This window comes from Scyliorhinus canicula, chromosome 3 (assembly GCF_902713615.1).
Source record: "Scyliorhinus canicula chromosome 3, sScyCan1.1, whole genome shotgun sequence".
Lineage (NCBI taxonomy): Eukaryota > Metazoa > Chordata > Chondrichthyes > Carcharhiniformes > Scyliorhinidae > Scyliorhinus > Scyliorhinus canicula.
In genome coordinates, this window is record NC_052148.1 from 83209529 (window position 1) to 83224398 (window position 14870).

At 45.3% G+C, this 14870-nt stretch overlaps 1 protein-coding gene across 1 annotated transcript in view; it reads right to left on the reverse strand.

The window, feature by feature from the left end:
• The window catches only part of fancg (FA complementation group G), a 66484-nt gene that overhangs the window by 22930 nt on the left and 28684 nt on the right, over nucleotides 1-14870 (reverse strand). The window contains 2 exon segments of the mRNA XM_038790797.1: nucleotides 4153-4219; nucleotides 5125-5291. Of these exon segments, the coding sequence (XP_038646725.1) occupies nucleotides 4153-4219; nucleotides 5125-5291 (234 nt within the window).

Sequence of the window (14870 nt, forward strand, 5' to 3'; positions counted from 1 at the left end):
CATCGAGGTTTTAAAAATTCATTTACGGGACGTGGGCACTGGTTAGGTGAGCATTTATTGCCCATCCCTAGTTGCCCTTCAGAAGATGGTAGTGAGTTGCCTTCTTGAACCGATGCAGTCTTTGAGGTGTAGGTGCACCGACTGTGCTGTTCAGGCCTGAGTTCCAGGATATTGCCCCAGCGACAGTGAAGGAACAGCGATATATTTACAAGTCAGCGTGGTGAGTGACCTGGAGAGGAACCTCCAGGTGGTGGGTTCCCAGGTATCTGCTGTTCTTTTCCTATGGGTTTGGAAGGTGCTGTCTCAGGAAACTGCAGTGCATCTTGTATATGGTACACACGGCTGCCACTGTTCATCACTGGTGGGAGGGTTTGAATATTTTTGTAAGGGGGTAGCAATCAAGTGGGCTGCTTTGTCTTGCATGGTGTCGAGCTAGAGTGTTGTTGGAGCTGCACTCATGCAGGCAAGTATTCCTGACTTGTATCTTGTTGATGGTGGATAGGGATGTCAGGAGGGGAGTTACTCGCCGTAGGATTTCTAGCCTTTGACCCACCCTGTAGTCACAGTATTAATGTGGTTAGTCCAGTTCAGTTTCTGATCAATAGTAACTCCCAAGATGTTGATTGTGGGGGGATTCAGTGATGGTAATGCCATTGAATGTCAAGGGGTGATGGTTAGATCCTCTCTTATAGGAGATGGTTATTGCCTGGCACTTGTGTGGCACGAATATAACTTGCCACTTGTCAGCCCAAGGCTGGATATTGTCCAGGTCTTTCTGCAATGGACTGATTCATTATCTGAGTCATCACGAATGGTGCCGAACATTGTGCAGTCACCCGCAAATATCCCCACTTCTGACCTTATGATGCAAGGGAGGTCATTGATGAAGCAGCTGAAGAAGGTTGGGCCTCTGACACTACCCTGAGGAACTCCTGCAGTGATGTCCCGGAGTTGACCTCCAACCACCACAACCATCGTTCTTTGTGCCAGGTATGACTCCAACCAGCAGAGAGTTTTACCCGATTCTCATTGACTCCAGTTTAGCTCGGACTCCTCGATGCCAGACTCGGTCAAATGATGCCTTGGTGAGAAGGGCAGTCACTCTCACCTCACCTCTGGCATTCGGCTCTTTTGTCCATGTTTGAACCAAGACTGTAATAAGGTCAGCTGCGGAGTGACCCTGGCAGAACCCAAACTGAGCATCCATGAGCAGGTTATTGCTGAGTAAGTGCCACTTGATAGCACTGTTGATGACTCCTTCCATCACTCTGCTGATATAGAGTAGACTGATAGGGCGGTAATTGGCTGGGTTGGATTTGTCTTGTTTCTGTGTGCAATACACACCTGGGCAATTTTCAATGTTGGTAGATACCAGTGTTGTAGCTGTACTGGAACAGCTTGGCTAGGGGTGCGCCAAGTTCTGGGCCACAAGTCTTCAGTATTATTGCTGAGATATTGTCAGGGACCATAGCCTTTGCAGTATCCAGTGCCTTTAGCTGTTTCTTGATATCACGTGGAGTGAATTGTATTGGCTGAAGACTGACATCTGTAATGCAGGGGACGTCCGGAGGGGACCGAGATGGACCATCCATTCAGCACTTCTGGCTTAAGATTGTTGTGAATGCCTCAGCCTTGTCTTTCGCACATACATGCTGGGCTCCTCCATCACTGAGGATGGGGATATTTGTGGTGCCTCCTCCTCTAGCGAGTTGTTTAAATTGTCCACCACTATTCACGACTGGATGTGGCAGGACCACAGAGCTTAGATCTGATGCGTTCGTTGTGGAATCGCATGGCTCCCTCTATAAGTTGCTGCTTATGCTGTTTGGCACATAAGTGGTCCTGTGTTGTAGCTTCACCTGGTTGATACCTCATATTTTGGTAAGCCTGATGTTGCTCCTGCCATTCTCTCCTGCACTGTTCATTGAACCAGGGTTGATACCCTGGCTTGTGATAAATGGAAGAGTGGGGGATATACTAGACCCTGAGGTTGTAGATTGCGCTGGAATACAATTCTGCTGCTGCTGGTGGCCCATAGCACCTCGTGGATACCTAGTTTTGAGTTGCTAGATCTGATCAAAGTCTATCCCATTTAGCACGGTGGTAGTGCTACACAACATGGAGGGTATCCTCAGTGTGAAAATGGGACTTTGTCTCCCGAAAGACTGTACAGTGGTCACATCTACCGACGCATCTGCAGCAGGCAGACTGGCAAGGATAACGTCAAATATGTTTTTCTATCTTGTTGGTTCCCTCGCCACCTGCTGCAGTTCCAATCTAGCAGCAATGTCCTTTAGGATCCGGCAAACTCGGTCTATGGTGGTACTGCCGAGCCACTCTTGGTGATGGACATTGAAGTTCCCCATCCAGAGCATATTATGCATCCTTGCCACCCTCAGTGCTTCCTCGAAGTGGTGTTCAACATGGAGGAGTACTGATTCATCAGCTGATGGTGGCCGGTACTTGCTAATCAGCAGGAGGGTTCCTTGCCCTTGTTTAACCTGAAGCCATGAGACTTTGTGGGATCCAGAGTCGATGTTGAAGACTCACAGGGCAACTCCTTTCCGACTTTATACCACTGTGCTGCCACCTGCCCATGAGACAAGACAAACCCAGGAATGGTGATAGTGGTGTCTGGGACATTGGGTGCGATTCTCCGCCCCCCACGCCGGGTGGGAGAATAGTGGGAGGGCCTCCCACCATTTTTCATGCCCTCCCGCTATTCCCCCCCCCCCAACCGACCCACGCCACGAATCGGCGCTCACCGTTTTTTTACGGCGAGCGGCGATTCTCCGAGGCCGATGGGCCGGGCCTTTACGCCCGTTTGAACACGGCAGCAAACACACCTGCTTGCTGCCGTCGTGAAACGGGCGCCAGATGCCCGTTTAGGGCATCTGGGGCCCGACTGGCACGGCAGTACCACGGCCGTGTCAAGGGGGCATAGGCCCGCAAGCGGTGGACACCGATTGTGGGCCGTGCGTCTGTCCCTCCGCCGCCCCGCAAGATCAAGCCGCCACGTCTTGCGGGGCGGCTGAGGGAAAAGACGGCAACTGCACATGCACGGGTTGGCGTTGTCCAACCTGCGCATGCGCGGCTGAAGTCATCGGCCGCGTCAGCCGGCGTGACGCTTGGCGTGTGGCCTTGACGACCGTCGTCAAGGCCGCGCCGCCGTGACACACGGGGCTGCACTCCTAGCCCCGCCCGGGGGGAGGGGGGGGGAGAATCAGCCCCGGAAGTGGGCGTGAAGGCTGCCGTGGGTCATGGCCTGTCCCATGGCAGCCTTTACGATTCTCCGCATTTGCGGAGAATCTCGCCCATTGTCTTTAAGGTATGATTCAGTGAGTATGACTATGTCAGGCTGTTTCTTAACTAGTCTGTGTGACAACTCTCCCAACTTTGGCCGGATGTTAGTGAGGAGGACGTTGCAGGGTCGGCAGGGCAGGGTTTGCCGTGGTCATTTCCAGTGCCTGGTTCAATACCAGGTGGTCCAACGGGTTTCATTCATTTTTTGTGTTTTCGTAATGGTTGAATACAACTAAGTGGCTTGCTAGGCTGTTTCAGGGGGCATTTAAGAGTCAACTACATTGCTGTGGGTCTGAAGTGACCTGTCGGCCAGACCAGGGAGGGATGGCAGATTTCTTTCCCAAAAGGACATGAGTGAACCAGATTGGTTTTTCCGACAATCAACAATGGTTTCATGGTCACCATTAGACTTTTTAATTCCAGGTATTTTATTCAGTTTAAATTCTATCACCTACCAAGGTAGAATTCGAACCTGGGTCCCCAGATCATTATCCTGGGTCTCTGGATTACTAGTCCAGCAATAATACCACTACGCCCTGTCTGCACCGACCCTCTGAAAGAGCATCCACCTGGGTCCATTCCCTCACTACCCTCTTTGACATGGTTTTCCATATATAATAGCAAGAACAATATACAGCGAATAATGACAAGGACAGAAATTGCCATTTCTCCATTCAAAATGAGGTCCGAGCTTGATATCATACACCGCAAGTATATTTATGGGTTCTGCATTCAGCAAAGAATCTTCTTGAGCGACACCTGTCCCCAGGAACTTTATTTTCTAACATCGAAAACAAAAATATCATGCAGCTATCTAATGTACCAGCAAAACATTTTTAAATGACTCACTTCCTGCTGGGATTCCTCAAGAATTGAAGACAGTAAATCAAGATAATGTTCCGCTGCCTCTTCAACTCTAAACAAAGTTGCAGACAATGAAACAGAATTTAAAAGCCAGCAAAATAAATTGTTGCTTTTCAGAGACAAAAACATTATCTAGGTGGTTCAATATGCATGCTCCATGAGCTGATTAATATATCCAGGCTCACACATGGATGCAACTCGGGCAGGAATCAAAGGATAGCTGCTGTCCACAGAATTGTAACCAAGCAAGGAGTCAATGCCTCCAGGAGAAACTGGCAAGGATTGATGTTTTAGGCAGGTTAGTTCGATGTGGACTGCACTCGATGCAGGGAAGTTAGAAACAGCCGTCTAACACTGGAGAAGGTCCAACACTGTTTTATTCAACTATAGAACTGCTATCCATATTCAGCTGTGGGTCGACACTATACTGATCTGACTGGTGACCTTGTAGTAGCCTGACCAGACTTACTAGCTACCGCATGGTGTTTGCACTTGCTAGCTCGTGGACTCTGACTGTCTCAGTAGCTCGGTCCTGAGAGAGTGGGAAACCTAGTGCCCTCTGGCTTTATAGTGGTAGTGTCCTGTCTGGTGATTGGCTGTACTGTGTTGTATGCTTACTGGTCATCCTATGTGTCAATCACTGCCTGTCTGCATCTCATTATATTCATGAGTGGATATTATGACAAGGATGAGCTGAAGAAAATAGCTGAAGATTTAATTTTTGATCTTGAGTTACAATTCTGAAGAATATTTCAGGTCAATCAACCTACCCTTCACAGAAAAAAGGTTCAGTGCCCCCATACTCCATTCACTCTAAGACATTACTGACCACTCACCCCTGGCATTAATTATCCACTACTTGGTGCCCCAGGATAGCGGCGCAGACTGCCTTTCTGAACCATTGCAATCATTTTTTTCCCCCCATATACTTTCAACATAACAGGAATTTTGTAATACCTCCTGATCTGGAGAAACCTTCTTGCAAGGGAGTGCTTCACATGCACCTGCTTTACACTGGTCAACAGATGACATGTTGCAGGAATCCGTACGAGATGCTCAGGTCGGATCACAACTTCAGAATCAACATGATTGTCAGCTTTGAACTGATCCCAACTTTCCAAAGCCTAGAAAAGAAAATTTAACAAATTCAGGATTTCAGTTCACTGCTATTTAAATGAGAAGTCTGTAAATGTTACAATAAGTTTGAATTAGTACTGTTGAAGTTTTAGTATGGGAGAATTATTAATTGGACACAGAAAACATGAATAAGTATGATTTCAGTGGCCATTACAGAGACATGGTTGCAGGGTGGTCACGACTGGGAGTTAAATATCCAGGGCATCGGACTATTTGGAAGGACAGACAGGAAGGTAAGGGAGGTGGTATAGCTCTGACATTTAAGGATGATATTAGGGCAGTCGTGAGAGATGATATAGGTTCTAGGGAGAAAAAAGGTCGTATCTATTTGGGTGAAAATTAGAAATAGTAAGGACAAAAGGTCGCTGATCGGCGTAGTCTATAGGCCAGCAAATAATACCACGGGTTGGGCGGGCAATAAATAAACAAATAAATAACCGATGCATGTAAAAATGATACGGCAACCGTCATGAGGTATTTTAATCTACATGTCGACCGGACAAACTAGGTTGGTCAGGGCAGTTGAGGAGTTAATTGAATGTATCAGCGACAGTTTCCTCGAACAGTATGTAATGGAATCTACGAGTAAGCAAGCTATTCTAGATCTGGTCCTGTGTAATTTGTTTCTTAAATTTAGAGTAACTAATTCCCTTTCTTTTCCAATTAAGGGGCAATTTAGCATGGCCAATCAACCTATTCTGCACATCTTTGGATTGTGGGGATAAGGCCCACGCAGACACTGAGAATGTGCAAACGCCACACAGACAGTGACCCGGGGCCAGGATCGAACCTGGGTCCTCGGCACTGTGAGGCAACAGAGCTAACCACTGCTTCACTATGCCGCCCTTGGTCCTGTGTATTGAGACAGGAATAATTAATGATCTCGAAGTTAGGGATCCTCTTGGAAGGAGCAATCACAATATGGTTGAATTTAAAATACAGACGGACGGTGAGAAGGTAAAATCCAATACCAGTGTCTTGTGCTCAAACAAAAGGAGACTACAGCAGCACGGTAGCACCATTGGCTAGCACTGTGGCTTCACAGCACCAGGGTCCCAAGTTCGATTCCCCGCTGGGCCACTGTCTGTGCGGAGTCTGCACGTTCTCCCCTTGTGTGCGTGGGTTTCCTCCGGGTGCTCCGGTTTCCTCCCACAGTCCAAAGACGTGCAGGATAGGTGGATTGGCCATGATAAATTGCCCATAGTGACCAAAAAGATTAGGAGGGGTTATTGGGTTAGGGGGATAGGGTGGAAGTGAGGGCTTAAGTGGGTCGGTGCAGACTTGATGAGCCGAATGGCCTCCTTCTACACTGTATGTTCTATGTACAATGGGATGCGATAGAAGTTGGCACGGGTGGACTAGGAGCAAATACTTTATGGTGGGACATTTGAGGAACAGCAGAAGACTTTTAAAGTGATTTTTCACAGTTCTCAGCAAAAGTATGTATTGGTGAAGGGGAAGGACTGTCGGAAAAAGGCTAATCAGCCATGGATATCTCAGGAAATAAAGGAGGGTATCAAATTGAAAGAAAATGCATACAAGGTGGCAAAGAGTATTGTGAAACTAGAGGATTGGGAAATATTTAAAGGTCAACAGAAAGCATCGAAAAAAGCTATAAAGTAAGATAGATAGTAAGATAGAGTAAGCTAGCACAGAATATGAAAACAGATAGCAAAAGTTTCTATAAATATATAAAACAAAAAAAGAGTAGCTAAGACAAACATGGTCCTTTCGAGGATGAGAAGGGGGATTTACTAATGTGAAATGAGCAAATGGCCGAGGCATTGAACAGGTATTATGTGTCTGTCTTCACAGTGGAAGACACTAATAACTTGCTAATAATTGATGGCAATGAGGCAATGGCAGGTGAGGATCTCAAAGCAATCATTATCACTAAGGAGGTAGTGTTGGGCAAGCTAATGGGGCTAAAGGCAAGTCTCATGGCCCTGATGGAATGCATCCCAGGGTACTAAGAGATGGCGGTGGAAATAGGAAATGCGCTTGTGGTAATGTACCAAAATTCGCTGGACTTTGGGGCGGTTCCAGCAGATTGGAAAACTGCAAACGTGATGCCACTGTTTAAAAAAAGGAGGGTAACTATAGGCCAGTTAGCTTAACGTCTGTAGTAGAGAAAATGTTCGAGTCTACCGAGGAAAAATCTGGAGAGAAATTGTCCCATTGGGCAGGCACAGCATGGGTTCATGAAAGGCAGGTCATGTTTCACTAATTTATTGGAATTCTTTAGAGGACATTATGAGCACGGTGGACAACGGGGAACTGGTAGATGTGGTGTATCTGGATTTCCAGAAGGCGTTCCGACAAGATGTCGCACAAAAGGCTGTTGCATAAGCTCATGGTGGACAGCGTTACGGATAATTTATTAGCGTGGATAGAGGATTGGTTAACTACCAGAAAGCAAAGAGTGGTGGTAAATAGGTGTTTTTCTGGTTGGCGATCAGTGGTTAGTGGTGTCCCTCAGGGATCAGCGTTGGGATGGCAAATGTTTAAAATTTCATAATAATCTCTATTGTCACAAGTAGGCTTACATTAACACTGTAATGACGTTATTGTGAAAAGCCCCTAGTCGCCACATTCCAGCGCCTGTTCGGGTGCACCGAGGGAGAATTCAGAGTGTCCAATAATTCAGAATGTCCAATTCACCTAATTGCATGTCTTTCGGGACTTGTTGGAGGAAACCGGAGCACCCGGAGGAAACCCAAGCAGACACGGGGAGAACATACATACTCCACAAGGAGAGTGACCCAAGCCAGGAATTGAACCTGGGACCCTGGAGCTGTGAAGCAACAGTACTAACTACCCACTATGCTACCGTGGCGCCCATAGATGATTTGGAGTTGGGGACCAAGTGTGATGTGTCAAAGTTTGGAGATGACACTAAGATGAGTGGTGGAGCAAAGTGTGCAGAGGACACAAAGTCTGCAGAGGGATATAGATAGTTTAAGTGAGTGGGCAAGGGTCTGGCAGGTGAAGTACAATGTTGATAAATGCGAGGTCATCCATTTTGGTAAGAATAACAGCAAAATGGACTATTATTTAAATGGTGAAAAATTGCAGCCTGCTGCTATGCAGTTGCACCTTGTACATGAATAGCAAAAAGTTGGTTTGCAGGTGCAGAAAGTAATTAGAAAGGCAAAGGTAATTTTGTCCTTCATTGCTAGAGGTATGGAATTTTAAAATAGGGAGGTTATGTTGCAGCTGTATAGGTGCTGGTGAGGCCACATGTACAGTACTATGTACAGTTTTGGTCTCCTTACTTGAGAAAGGATGTACTGGCACTGGAGGGGAGCAGAGAAGATTCACTAGGTTGATTCCGGAGTTGAGAAGACTGGTTTATGAGGAGAGACTACGCAGACTGGGACTGTACTCATTTAAAAGAATGAGGGGGATCTTCTGAAATATATAAAATTATGAAGGGAATGGCTGGTGGTGTAAACCTAGAACTAGGGCATAGCCTCAAAATAAGGGGAGCAGATTTAGGACTGAGTGGAGGAGGAACATCTTCACCCAAAGGGTTGTGAATCTGTGGAATTCCCTGCCCAGTGAAGCAGTTTGAGGCTACCACATTGAATGTTTTGAAGGCAAAGATAAGATATATTTTTGAACAGTAAAGGAATTAAGGATTATGGCGAGCGGGTGGATAAGTGGAGCTGAGTCCACAAAAAGATTAGCCATGATCTTATTGAATGGCTGAGAAGGCTCAAGGGGCCAGGTGGCCTACTACTGCTCAGAGTTCTCATGTTCTTCTGTAAATTGGGCATTGCATAAAAGAGCTGGCCTGCCTATATATTTATGTCCTAAATCGTAGTTTCATGCTACAATCAAGCATGTGTTTATTAGCTATTGATAAGCAAACATTTTTCCTCAGCTTTAAAGCAAATCAAAGGGGAGCTAATTTTAAGAGCTGAGGATTCAAAGTTTTACAGATGTGATACTTTACAGCGTATAAAGTGGCCATTCAAGCCAAATGCACCTGTGTATATTCACTGGGAAGTCCTAATTCAACACCCTTGTGTCACATTATTGTTTGACATATTTTTTCAAGTATTTATACACTCCCTTTTAAAAGGTATTAATAGATTTTGCTTGTTGTCTCTTGTCAGGCACCCCATGTCTTAATCCTCTTATTTGTGGGAACAGCAGTTTCATTCCAACGACGTGGATCATTTGGGAATTGTGAGCTTGTGTTACTGGTAGCACTTTTACTCAAGTCACAGGGTCATGGATTCAAGTCACAATACAGAATTTATGCACATTATTGCACTGGAGTAGCAACCTAGATATTGTCACATTATACGGCCGATTTCTAAATACATATCACATTGTCTGTACCTTAACCACTTCCTCAAGTGATCCCTCCCTCCCAATATGCACTGGCCCAAAATCAAATTGAAACTCTGGTTACTGCAAAATGTTTCCCAACACAAGGAGTCCCATTTTATGTTCCTGGTCTTTGGATAGAAAAATAAACTTTATAGGCAGTGACCTAGCTACAAATGAAATTGTATTAAAGGTAGAATTTACGGAGCAACATAAAGCCAATACTGCAGAATCTACATAATTACAGAACTTTTAACATACACTTCTTCGTGGTCAATATTTAAAGAAAAATCCGCAACACTTTGTTCAGATTCTTTGCAATACTGTGTGGACTTACAATCTGAACACTATTTTGCCTACACCCGTCTTGAAGGTCTTCGCCTCTTAATCTAGAAATCGGGAGCATGTTGTTTAGTATTTACTCCTTGTACTTAACAAGTTTGACAACATTACAAGAAAACAAAATAGAATCTTCCACAGGTGAATCAAATTAATCAAACAAATGTGATGCAGGGAAGTCGATGTTTAACAATTAGTTTCAATTTCATCATGTGTAAAGATCAAGCAAACAAACTGTATCAAATTATATTCTACTTAATTGTAATCAAAGTAGGACATCGGTATAACATGTCAGTGAATCACAGACAAAGAATCAGTCACAAGTGAGCCCCACCACATGGCCTCATGCCAGTGCATGCTCCACGTTTATGGTTTAATTATAGAGCAAATGCTGCAAAGCAGTCAAGGCCGTGCAGTCGGAGTCTGGGACCATGATACATTGGCAATTAAATTTATCAGTGGTACTCGATACCCATGACTCAGAATGGAGTTAGAAAGCCCCATTGTGTTAAGAAAACAGCTGTGAAGTGTTAAACATTCAGCCTTATATCCTAAATTAGTATCATTTTTAATTTGTAATTCTTTAAAAGAGAAACACTTTCTATTAAATTATATAACAGTTCTATGTATCCTTTGCGATGATTAACTTTTGTAATCAGCATTTAGAGCTATGCAGTCCTTTTGACTCAAAATATCTCAGCTTCAACACATTGACTGTTTTATGCATTTGTTTTATACCCACTTTGTATAAAATATTATGTATGAAATTACTTTGTAACTTGTGGATTAGTCAAGGCTATGTGCCACTCATACCCTTTTACTATTTCTGATCAACTCAATTCCAAGCACTAGCCGCATACTGGTAAGCATCTTCCCTAACAAAGATGTACGATATTGATACATAGACATCAGTTGGTCACTTGAAACAATGAGCCTAGAGTCACTCATTTGGTATTACTGACATAACATCTCTTATCTTAAACTACCTTCAGGCTCCAGTTATCTCATTAGAATGTCATTAAATTTAGCGAAGTAACAGTGAAAGCTAAGATAAGACAGACTGTCCCACAAATAACTGACAAATTAGGGGACCAGTCAGATGACAGGAAGTGACATCAGTAGATGATTACAGACAAAAGGACATGGTCAAGTTGATTGGGCAGATAGATGACAGATGAAGTTCAATAACTAAAGTGTGATATGGTTTATTTTAATGAGGAAAAACATGGAGGCAATACAAAGTAAGGGGTAAAATTCTGAAAAGGGTGCAGGAGGGACCTGGGTATAATGTGATTACATCGATGCAGGTGGCAGAACAGGTGGAGAGAGCAGTTAATAAAGCAAATGGTATTCTAGGTTTTAGAATAAAATACAAAAGCAAGAAGGTTATGCTGAATTCATACAAGACACTTGTTAGGCCTCAGCTGGATTCTTGTGTACAGTTGTGGGTGCCACACTTTAGGAAGAACATAAAAATGAGGCATAGTAGTAGGCAATTCAGCCCCTCTAACCTGCCCCGCCACTCAATATGGTCTTGGCTGATCTCATTTTGGCCTCAACTCCACTTTTCTGCCCGTCCTCCATAACCCTGCAACCCATTAGTAATTTAAAATCTGTCTATCTCCTCCTTAAATGTACTCAATGTCCTGGCTCCCACCCTGGGGTAGTGAATACCACAGATTCCCACACTATGAGAGAACTCATTTCTCCTCATCTGTTTTAAATCTGCTACACTTTATCCTAAAACAATGATCTCTCGTTCTAGTTTGCCTCACAGGAGAAACATCTGCTCCAAGTCTACTTTGTCAATACCTTTTATCATCCTATATACCTCAATTAGATATCTTCTCATTCTTCTAAACTCAAGACACTATCGGCCCAAACTGCTCAATCTCTCTTCATAAGACAAACCCCGTATCTCTGAACCTCCTCTGAACTTCCTGTAATGTAACTATATCCCTCCTCAAACGAGGGGGCCAAAATTGTACACAAAATTCCAGGTGCAGTCTCACCAATGCCGTATACAGTTGCAGCATGACTTCCTTATTTTTATACTCTATCCTTTTAACTGTAAAGACCAAAATTGGATTTGCCTTCCATATTACTTTTTTAAAAATTTACAGGCGTGGGCATCACTGGTTAGGCCAGCATTTATTGCTCATTCCTAGTTGCCCTTCAGAAGGTGGTGGTGAGTTGCCTTCTTAAACCGCTGTAGTCCTCGAGGTGTAGGTACATCCATTGTGCTGTTAGGGAGGGAGTTTCAGGATGTTGCCCCAGTGACAGTGAAGGAGCAGCGATATATTCCCAAGTCAGGGTGATGAGTGGCTTGGAGGGAAACCTCAGGTGGTGGGGTTCCCAGGTATCTGTTGCTTTGGTCTTTCCAGATGGTAATAATCATGCATTTGGAAGGTGTTGTCTAAGGAATCTTGGTTAGTTACTGCAGTGCATCTTGTAGATGGTGCACAGGGCTGCCATTGTTCGGTGGTCAATGGTTTGAATGTTTGTGGAAGTGGGAGCAATCCAGCGGGCTGCTTTGACCTGGATGGTGTTCGGCTAGAGTGTTGTTGGAGCTGCACTCATCCAGGCAAGTGGAGAGTATTCCATTCCATTCCTGACTTGGAGATGGTGGACAGGCTCTTTTGTGGTGGGGGGGGTCAGGTAGTGAGTCATTTGCTGTAGGATTCCTAGCCTTTGACCCACCCTGGCAGCCACAGTATTAATCTGGCTAGTTCAGTTCAGTTTCTGATCAATGGTAACCCCCAGGATGTTGATTATGGGCTTCAGTGCTGGTAATGCCATTGAATGTCAAGCGATGATGGTTAGATCCTCTCTTGTAGGAGATGGTCATTGCCTGGCACTTGTGTGGCACCAATGTAACTTGCCACTTGTCAGCCCAAGCCTGGATATTGTCCAGGTCTTTCTGCATTTGGACATGGACGGTTTCATTATCTGAGTCGCCGCGAATGGTGCTGAACGTTGTGCTGTCATACACAAATATCCTCACTTCTGACCTGATAATGGAAGGGAGGTCATTGATGAAGCAGCTGAAGATAGTTGGCCTAGGACAAAACCCTGAGGAACTCCTGCAGTGATGTCCTGGAGCCGAGATGATTGACCTCCAACAAACCACAACCATCTTCCTTTGTACCAGGTATAACTCCAACCAGAGGAGAGTTTTCCCCCTGATTCCCAGTGACACCAGTTTAGCTCGGGCTCCTCGATGCCATACCCGGTCAAATGTTGCCTTAATGTCAAGGGCAGTCACTCTCACCTCACCTCTGGCATTCAGCTCTTTGTCCATGTTTGACCCAAGGCTGTAATGAGGTCAGGAGCGGAGTGATCTGGCAGAAGCCAAACTGAGCGTCCATGAGCAGGTTATTGCTGAGTAAGTGGGTTTTGATAGCAGTGTTGATGACTCCTTCCATCACTTTGCTGATGATGGCGAATAGACTGATAGGACAGTAATTGGCTGGGTTGGATTTGTCCTGTTTTTTGTGTACAGGACACACCTGGGCAATTTTCCACATTGCCAGGTAGATGCCAGTGTTGTAGCTGTCCTAGAACAGCTTGGCTAAGGTGCGGCAAGTTCTGGAGCACAAGTCTTCAGTACAATTGCTGGGATGTTATCAGGCCCAAAGTCTTTGCAGTATCCAGTGCCTTCAGCCATTTCTTGATATCATGTGGAGTGAATCGTATTGGCTGAAGACTGACATCTGTGATGCAGGGGACCTCCGGAGGAGACCGAGATGGATCATCCACTCGGCACTTCTGGCTGAAGATTGTGAATGCCTCAGCCTTGTCTTTTGCACGTACATGCTGGGCTCCTCCATCACGGAGGATGGGGATATTTGTGGAACCTCCTCCTCCAGGGAGTTGTTTAATTGTCCACCACCATTCATGGCTGGATGTGCCAGGATTACAGAGCTTAGATCTGATACATTCATTGTGGAATCGGTCTATTACTTGCTGCTTATGCTGTTTGGCACATAAGTAGTCCTGTGTTGTAGCTTCACCAGATTGACACCTCATTTTTCAATATGCCCGATGTTGCTCCTGGCATGCTCTCCTGCACTCTTCATTGGACCAGGCTTGATCCCATGGCTTGGTGGCAATAGTAGAGTGGTAGAATATGCCAGCTCATGAGGTTGCAGTTTGTGGTCGAATACAATTCTGCTGCTGAAGGCCCACAGCACCTCATGGATAACCAGCCTTGAGTCGCTATTTCTGATCAAAGTCTATCCCATTTAGCATGGTGGTTGTGCCAAATAACACGATGGAGGGTATCCTCAATGTGAAGATGGGAATCCCCACAAGGACTGTGCGGTGGTCACTTCTACCGATACTGTCATGGACAAATGCATCTGCAGCAGGCAGATTGGGGAGGATGAGGTCAAGTATGTTTTTCTCTCTTGTTGGTTCCCTCACCACCTGCCTAGTCCCAGTCTAGCAGCTATATCCTTTAGGGCCTGGCCAGCTCGGTCTGTGGTGGTACTACCGAGCCACTCTTGGTGATGGACATTGGTTCCTCACATAGAGCATATTATGCGTCCTTGCCACCCTCAGTGCTTCCTCCAAGTGGTATTCAACATGGAGGAGTATTGATTCATCAGCTGATGGTGGCCGATAAGTGGTAATCAGCAGGAGGTTTCCTTGCCCATGTTTAATCTGAAGCCATGAGACTTCATGGGGTCCAGAATTGATGTTGAGGACACCCAGGACTACTGCCTCCCCACTGTATACCACTGTGCCGCTAGCTCTGCTGTGTCTGCCCTGTCGGTGAGACAGGACATACCAAGGAATGATGATAGTGCTGTCTGGGTCATTGTCTGTAAGGTATAATTCAGTGAATATGACTATGTCAGGCTGTCGCTTAACTAGTCTGTGAGACA